The sequence below is a fragment of the Metschnikowia bicuspidata genome (genome assembly GCF_001664035.1).
Source record: "Metschnikowia bicuspidata var. bicuspidata NRRL YB-4993 chromosome Unknown METBIscaffold_4, whole genome shotgun sequence".
NCBI lineage: Eukaryota > Fungi > Ascomycota > Pichiomycetes > Serinales > Metschnikowiaceae > Metschnikowia > Metschnikowia bicuspidata.
This window is the reverse complement of record NW_017387734.1, coordinates 1,843,884-1,851,987: the sequence shown is the minus strand read 5'-3', so window position 1 is coordinate 1,851,987 and position 8,104 is coordinate 1,843,884. Positions and strand designations below refer to the sequence as shown.

The window sequence follows — 8,104 nt, the reverse complement described above, 5'->3', positions numbered from 1 at the left end:
CCCCCCCCCCCCCGCCGTAACCAATGACCACCCAAAAAAAACAACTATCACCGTCCTAAAACATCATTCCGGAGGGCCACCAACATTCTTCATATTTCTATCTTTTTTTTTCATGACACATTATATAATAGGATGTGGAGGAATAAGACCCCGCCAACTATAAAGAAAACATATACCAGATCTTACCATCAGCTCAGATCATAGACGCGAGCATCCCACCAATCTCCCTACCCATTCCCCGCCATGACCATAACCACTTGAACAAATCATATATCGCCATCCCACGACATTTTCCGTATTTCCCGTGGCCATTCTTCATTGTCCCTGCCTGCACACAGCACCGGCGCTCTCACCTCAACTGCGCTCCGCCAGCACCACCCTCGCTTCTTCCCGCCCCACCGCCATGGACTCCGACGACGCGTTCTCCGACCATGGGTCCGGCGCCGAGCTGCGTGGCGCGCTGGCGTCGCCCGAGCCGCAAGGCATGGCGCGGCGCACGCGCCTGAAGGCGCCCACTTCCACGCTCAAATCCGCGTCCGGCGCCTACGCCTGGGAGGACCAGTACCAGCGTCCCTGGGACCTCGTGGCCGCCGACGGCGACGCGGGCGCGTCGCTCGAGCTGCTCGTGCAGCAGGCCATCGAGCGCCGCCGCAACAAGATCTTGAAACATCCATCCGCGCCCTTCCAGCGCGGCATTCTCCGCACGCTCGTGGTGGTGGTGGACGGGCTGCGGGCCATGCTGGACAAGGACCTCCGGCCGACGCGGCTCGCGTGCACGCTCGCGCTCCTCCAGGACTTTGTGCGTGAGTTCTTTGACCAGAACCCTGTAGCGCAGATGGCCGTGGTGTGGATGCGCAACGGCGTGGCGTCCGTGGTGCTGGCGCTCAGCGGGCTGCCGCAGCAGCACATTGACCGGCTCCGCGCGGTGCGGGCGCGCCAGCACAACCGCTACGAGCCGCAGGGCGACCCGCTGCTCCAGAACGCGCTCGAGCTCGCGCGCCTGCTCCTCGTGCTGGCGCTGGGCGCGGCGCCGGGCGTGGCGCCGCCGGCGCAGAAGGCCTCGCGCGAGATCCTCGTGGTCTTTGGCGCGTTGTTCACGCTGGACCCGGGCGACATCCACGGTACCATCACCGCGCTCGCGCGCGAGCACATCCGCGCTAAGGTCATCGGCCTCCTGGCCCAGGTCGCCGTGTGCCAGGAGCTCGTGCGCCGCACCAACCTCCCGCACGCGGGCCGCCCGGGCCTCCGCGCGGACGCGCGCCTCGCCCGCTTCTACGGCGTGATCATCAACGAGCACCACTTCCGCGAGTTGCTCATGGACTGCGTGGAGCCGCTCGCGGTGCCACGCGGCGCCGGGCCCGCCGTGCCCGGCGATGCGCTGGGCGTGCCGGTCATCCGCATGGGCTTCCCGCTGCGCCTCCCGGCGCCGGCCCTGCCGGCCGCCAACCTCCCGCGGCTCTGCGCGTGCCACCCGACGCGGGGGTCCGCGGCCCTGCGGGAGCCCGTGCCTGTGCAGCCGGTGCCGCCGCCGGGCACGTCGGCCGCGGTGCCAGACCCACCCGCGGCCTACACGTGCCCGCAGTGCCGCAGCCGCGTGTGCAGCGTGCCCACCGTGTGCCCGGCGTGCGGGCTCATGTTGATCTTGTCCACGCACTTGGCGCGCCTGTACCACCACTTGGTACCGCTCGCCGCGTACACGACCGTGGCCGCGGCCCCGGCGTACCCCAGCTCGCACTGCTACGGCTGCCTCCTCGAGTTCCCACCAGGCTCGCCCGAGGCCCCCGGCCCGGCTGCCTCCAGCCTGCGCTTCCGCTGCGGCAAGTGCGCCCACGACTTTTGCATCGACTGCGACGTGTTCGTGCACGAGGTCCTCCACAACTGCCCGGGCTGCGAGAACCGCGCGTGAGGGCAGCCGGCGCCTGCCAGCAGCGCCGCTTATCGCAGCGCCTCCTCCTCCTCGCCGCCAGGGGCTCCGACTCTCATAGGACCGCTTGGTTCTGCCGGGGTGCGAGGGTCTGGGGCGAGCGCCGATGCCGGCCCTGCCCTCCGTGACATCCCCAGAGCCATTGACGGGCACGCGTTGCACGCGGTAGTCCCGGCCAGTCCGCCGTCTTGGTGTGATCTCCGGGCCGCTCCGCTCGGCGCTCTCCGTCTTGCCGAATCAGCGTCTCCACTCTGGCCCGCGGGCCTGGAAAGAAACCATTTACAACCACAAGGGTCTCCCTCGCCTGTCGTTCCAAACGGGCTCGCCTGCCCGTCGTTCCAAACGGGCTCGCCTGCCCGCCGTTGCAGACGGACTCACTTGCCGTGGCAAACCGGCTCGTCGTGCACTCCTCAAACCACCCCGGCCGACCCAGAAACATGGCACCAGGACCAGAAAGCGAGCGTCAAGGCGCTGCTCTGCGGGGACGGAGATATATCGGGTCCTCCGCTTGCCACACCTGCGCTGCCTCCGAAAAGTCCTCCAGGTAAGATCCAGGGTACACAAGCCACAAACACCATTTCCCTCCAGAGCGCGAGACGTTGTTGCTTCGCCGTGTCGGGGCCCATCGCTATGAGCCAGCTCAACCCATCAAGCATCAACAAGTAGAATCAATAAAGTCGCATCCGTTATATTATACTGTACATTGTTTGGCCCTACTTGCTGCCCCACGCTGACGAGTTGCCTCCGCCAGAGTTCAGTCCCCATGCAGAGTTGCCACCGGCCTGATTGCCCCACGAAGAGGTTCTTCCCGATTTGCCCCACGCAGAACTGCCGCCTTTACTGCCCCAGGCAGAGCTGCCGCCGCTTCTCTGGTTGGCTCCCCACGTCGAGTTGCTGCCGTTGGTGGCATTGGAGCCCCACGCGGAGTTCCCGCCAGGGTTCTGATTGCTGCCCCACGTCGAGTTTCCACCGCCAGTGGCGCCTCCCCACGCTGAACCACCGCCACCGCCACCAAAGCCCCAAGCAGAAGCTCCGCCAGGGTTGTTGGAGCCCCACGTCGAGGCGCCGCCAGAGCCCCAAGACGAGGCGCCGCCACTCGATCCCCAAGCAGAAGCATTTCCGCCGGACGCAGAAGGGGTTTTGCCGCCCCAGCTAGATGCAGCCCCGCCATTGACGGACGGGGTGGCTCCGCCCCACGCGGATCTAGCTCCGGACGAAAAGGCCGGTGCCAGTGAGAGGCCTGGGCCAGGCCGTGGGCCTCCATCGGCTGCACCGATGAACCGCAAGTACGGAATGCTTTCGCCGCGGATAAGCACGCTTAGCTTTGTTTTGTTGACCTTGACCTTCTTGGACTTGGTGTGCAATTCGATCCTGGCGTCAACGTCGTCGGTCTCAACGACCTTGCCCATGAGGCCCTTGTGGTTTCCGCTATTGATGACAACGTCTTTGTAGATCAACTTGTCGCGGCCGCCACTGCGCATTTTAGAACCTGGAGCTGCCATGGGAGCGAGCTTCAAGTTCGGGTTCATGCGGCTCAAGTCGGGACCGAGGGTTTTGGACACCATCGAGTTCTTGGTGGACACAGTGTTGACATTGAGGGCGTTGGTAACAAAAATACCCAAGTTCTCGTTGAGCTCATGCGACTCGATAAACAAGGTGTTCTTGTGGATGTGGACAACCGTTCCTTCCTTTCTTTTGTCGCCGCCCATCTCCTTCACGGAGTCGCCGACATTGATGGTTAGGCCGTTCTTGTCTGTGGCAACCTGCTCCCTCCTGGTCAACTTGAGCTTCGCGGCAATACCGGTTGGCTTCACCTCAACGACACGCCCGTCGGACGTGAGGACCCCGTAGAAGCCCGTCTCGGCTTTGACGATCACACCAAACGTGGAGGCGTTCAATTGCACCAAGTCCTTGATCTCGTACTTGCTGTTGACCATATCAACGCTGGTGGAAGAGTCGGTTGCCTTGATGAGGTAGTTGGCGAAGACACGCACGTCTTCGCGGGTCTGGTCACTCAACAAAACGACGGACTCGCCATCGATCTTGATCACCAAGCCGGTCTGGTCGGTGTGCTTTCCGCCCACGACCTTGACGTGGTCGCCAAGCGCAAACACTTTGCGCAAGTCACTGGCGGTGACCGTCAACTCCTGGTTGACCAACTTCGAATCGCCCGCATCGGTGACAATGATGGTGACCTCGTTGAGCGAGACGCCGGTGACCTTACCGGTGGTCCTTGCCTGCTCGCCGCGGCGGATCTCCACGTTGTCGCCCGGTTGGAACGCGCTGGATCGACTGCCGTCGGAGGACTTGCTATTCTTCAAGGACGCGGCCACTACCGCGAGGTCCAAGCCGTCCTCCTCGGTGGCGCCGGTCTGGAAGCGGTCCAACTCCTCCAAGCTCGGGTGCACGTCCTTGGTCTGTATGAACTGCAACTTGAAGTCCTTGAGAAGGAAGCCCTCGATGAACTCCTCGCCCCGGTAGACGTACGAGCGCGGGCCGCGGCCCGGCTGCAAGTAGTCGGCGTCGTATGTGCGGGCCTCCAGCTCGCTGAAGAGCCGCGGGACGGGCCGGACCTTCAGGCGGACACGCTTGCCGTCGGGCGTGAACTCGTCGTTCTTGCCGTAGTCCAAGCGCGGCACCAACTTACAGCGCACCTCGAGCCCGTTTTCCGAGAGGTTGTCCACGATGGCCAAGTCGCCCTTGTACTTGCCGCGCGAGACGCGCACGTAGATGCCCGGCACGATCTCCACGTCCGAGGACTTGACCTGCTTGAGCAAGTCCGGATACTCGCTGACGGGCACGATGATGCGCTGCGTCGCGTACACGTTGACCATGCCCGTGAGCGCCTGCTGGATGGCCTCGGGCTTCTTGGCCTCGATGTAGATGTAGCCCAGGAACGCGTCGCGCTGGAACACCGACAAGAGGTCGAGCGGCTTGCCCAGCCGCGCCAACGTGCGCTTTTTCTCGTGGAGCTTGCGCACCAAGTCCTTCTCGCGCCCCGGCGTGCACCGGATGGCGAAGATCGCCGGGTCGTTGATCGACGGCATGAGGAGCTTCTGCGACACCGTGCCGCTCGCCGCGGTGTCGCCGCGGTACACCGTGTGCGTCTTGCGGTACCGCTGCTTCAACGTCTCGGCCAACTGCTCCGCGTCCTGGTCCTCGGCCTTCTGCCGCCGCTGGTCGTACTCGCGGTGGAGCCGGTCGTCCGCGGCGTCGGGCACGGCCACGTCGCGCTCGGCGTGGTCGTCCGCGATGAACTGCTCGCGCAAAAGCTCCGCCTCCTCGTCGTCCTCGTCGAGCTCGTCCTCCTCCTCGTCGTCGACCTCGGCCTCGATATCGAGGAACTGGTTGGCGCGCCTGCGCTTGGCCTTGCGGGAGACGCTCAAATCGTCGTCTTCGTCGTCGTCGTCGTCATCGTCATCGTCATCGTCATCGTCGCCGCCGCCGCCGTTGTCGGCATCGCTGGCGGCCTCGTCGGCGCCGGTTGCGCCCGGCTGGGGCCCGGTTCCGGCGCTTTTCTCGTCGTCAGAGGCCGTGGTTTGGGCGTCGGCAGAACCCGCCGTGGCGGGCGCATTTTCCGCGGGAAAAGAGCTGCCGGGCTCCTCGGGCGGCTGCAGCAGGCCGCCGCTGGGCAATTCCGGCTTCACGGCGGCGGTGGCGCCGGGGGAACGGGGCCGTTTGAGGCCTGTCCCGGCGGCTGGCTCGGGGGGAGAAGACATGTCCGCAAACAGGGCGTTTTTCTTGCTTTTTTCGGGGCGTCGGTTCGGGGGTGGACACGAGGGTGTGCACGCTGGGAGGAACAGAAAAGGCCGTGTGTTTGCCGGGATGTCGTTGCTCTGAAAACTCGGCGGTTGTTGGAGGTTGAAAGTTTTGAGACTGCGGCGGGCGTGCGCGGCCCAAGAGGGGGGAGGTGGCGGGAGGTCCGGAGGTTGCAGGTCGCGAGGTTGCAGGTTTGGAGGTGACGCCTGCGCATGGGACGACATGGGTATGATATGGGATGGGGCACGTGGACCTGGGTCGGGGGTTTCTGCTCTTTTATGTGTCGAGTAGCATAGGTGGATCAGAGGCTAGTTTTTGTTTTTTTGCAACGAGGAATCGGTGGTTTTTGCTTTTGCAATTTAGTGGCGTTTCATGGACTACTGGGGCAAGTCCGGTCTTGTTGCCCCAGCAGGTCATGCGCGACGGATACTGGGGTCATCCCGCGAGGCCATGGGCTGGTGGGAATGTGCGGTGGGGTTTTGCTAGTGGATCCTTTGGGTTTTGTTTGATTTTGTTACTAGGTACTTTGGAATGTATTACGGGGTGTTTTGGGTTTTTTCAGATTTTATTCCTGGATCCTTTGGGCTTTATTAGATTTTGTTACTGGATCCTTTGGGCTTTATTAGATTTTGTTACTGGATTCTTTCGATTTTATTACTACCTACTTTGGGTTTTAATAAGAAGGTAATTTGATTTCATCACTAGGTACTTTGGTTTTATCACTAGGGATTTTGGGTTTCAGTATTGGATCCTTTTTTGTTACTGGATTCTTTAGATTTAATTACTACCTACTTTGGGTTTTAATAAGAAGGTAATTTGATTTCATCACTAGGTACTGTGGGTTTCAGTACTGGATCCTTTGGGCTTTATTAGATTTCGATACTGGATCTTTTGGCTTTATTAGTGGCACCTTCGCCTTTCTTAGATTTTACTACTGGGTCCTTTGGCTTTATTAGTGGCACCTTCGCCTTCTTAGATTTTACTACTGGATCCTTTGGCTTTGTTAGATTTTACTTGTAGACCCTTTGGCTTTTATTACTGCAGCATTTGGCTTGCTACTGCATCTTTTTGCTTTCATTAAATTTCACCTTCAGGTTATTCTATCATCTATTCCTGGGCTCTATAGGAATACTTTTGGGACCTTGGGTTCGATGAGGAGATACTTCAGCTGCTTCAGTGCCTCCTTTTTATGAGCCCCTCTAGATTTCATTGGATTCCCTATGATGTCACCGCAGTGCAGCCAGACATTCTCATAATCTTCCAACCATGCCTTCTTTCCTGGCACAACATGTTCCGGGACGGATTCAACAATATGCATTGATGAGACACGTGACAGGCTCGTTCCATCAACAACTTGTATGTTTCAACCCCTGGCTCCCCTGCACACCCCCAGATTCTAGAAATACTGGGCATGATGCTTCTGTTCCCGTGATTCACACGCGAGACGGATACCGGAGGTCTTTCTGCAGAGAGGGCGATAAATACATCAAAGCCTTTCGAACAGACCCTAGAAAACACAGTATTCCAAAACTTTGATGGTGTCACTCCACGAGGCCTTCTTTGGTGCAATCTCTGCATCTTTGTAAATCTTCTGTTTGTAATGTGAGAGCACCGAATGCAATTTTTAAAACCACCGTCCACGATTCCCTTCGCAAAGCCATCACCCTTCCATGGGTTTGGTTGCAAGAGACTGGTCTAGAAATAGAAAGCATTTCCTTTTCTGTGTTTACGAAGTCAGCTCTTGAGGATATACACCCACCTACTTATTCGGTTTCACACATTCAATGGACAGGAGACTGAAAGTCAATGTATGGGCCCTCAAATCGATGATCCGGCTCTCGATTAAATGCCCTGAATACGTTTCCTTTCCCAAAATGGTTGAGGAACAGGACTGTTCATCTCCGTGGGCTCAAAAACACGCAAGCGTATCTTACTTGATGCTTGAGCTGAGGGTCTTACAGGGATACAACGTGTTTCTTGCTATGCTCAGTAGCAAGCTCAACACAATATGACGAATGCGTCTATTGCAAGCCCTCTTGCTTTCTCTGTATTTTTTTTTGGAAGATTCCTTCATAGGCTCACGACGTTTGCTGTCCCTTTCTTATCCTCCTCGATCAGCTAAAGTATGCAGCTTCCTGGTGATCTAAGAAATGTAATTAGCTCGCGAGTGTGGTGAGGATAGTTTCCAAGTCGTGTTTGCAAAGAAAAACTGTTATTTTTCGTGTTGCATGTAGCCATTTGGACCATCAAGTCGTTAAATGAAGGCATCAACATTATCTCTCTGACTGGGCCATTTTACTGATGATTTCTATTGCTCATGAAATTCATTCACCGATAAAACCCAAGTACCATATAGGCATGACCAGTATTTTCTAATGTACCGAGGGTTTTGGAGACGCACACTTTCCAACACGTTCCCAA

General features: G+C 58.8%; 2 protein-coding genes across 2 annotated transcripts; one reads left to right on the top strand and one right to left on the bottom strand.

Moving 5' to 3' along the window:
• Nucleotides 1–484: 484 nt before the first annotated feature.
• METBIDRAFT_44351 (TFIIH/NER complex subunit) lies at nt 485–1,906 on the top strand (the record flags this gene model as incomplete). Its single annotated transcript, XM_018857781.1, has 1 exon — nt 485–1,906. The coding sequence occupies one exon, from the start codon at nt 485–487 to the stop codon at nt 1,904–1,906; it is 1,422 nt and encodes a 473-aa protein (XP_018711324.1).
• A 431-nt stretch (nt 1,907–2,337) lies between these two features.
• Nucleotides 2,338–6,027, bottom strand: SPT5 (transcription elongation factor). Its single transcript, XM_018856126.1, has one exon. The coding sequence runs from the start codon at nt 5,905–5,907 to the stop codon at nt 2,638–2,640; it is 3,270 nt and encodes a 1,089-aa protein (XP_018711323.1). The 5' UTR covers nt 5,908–6,027; the 3' UTR covers nt 2,338–2,637.
• Nucleotides 6,028–8,104: the final 2,077 nt, after the last annotated feature.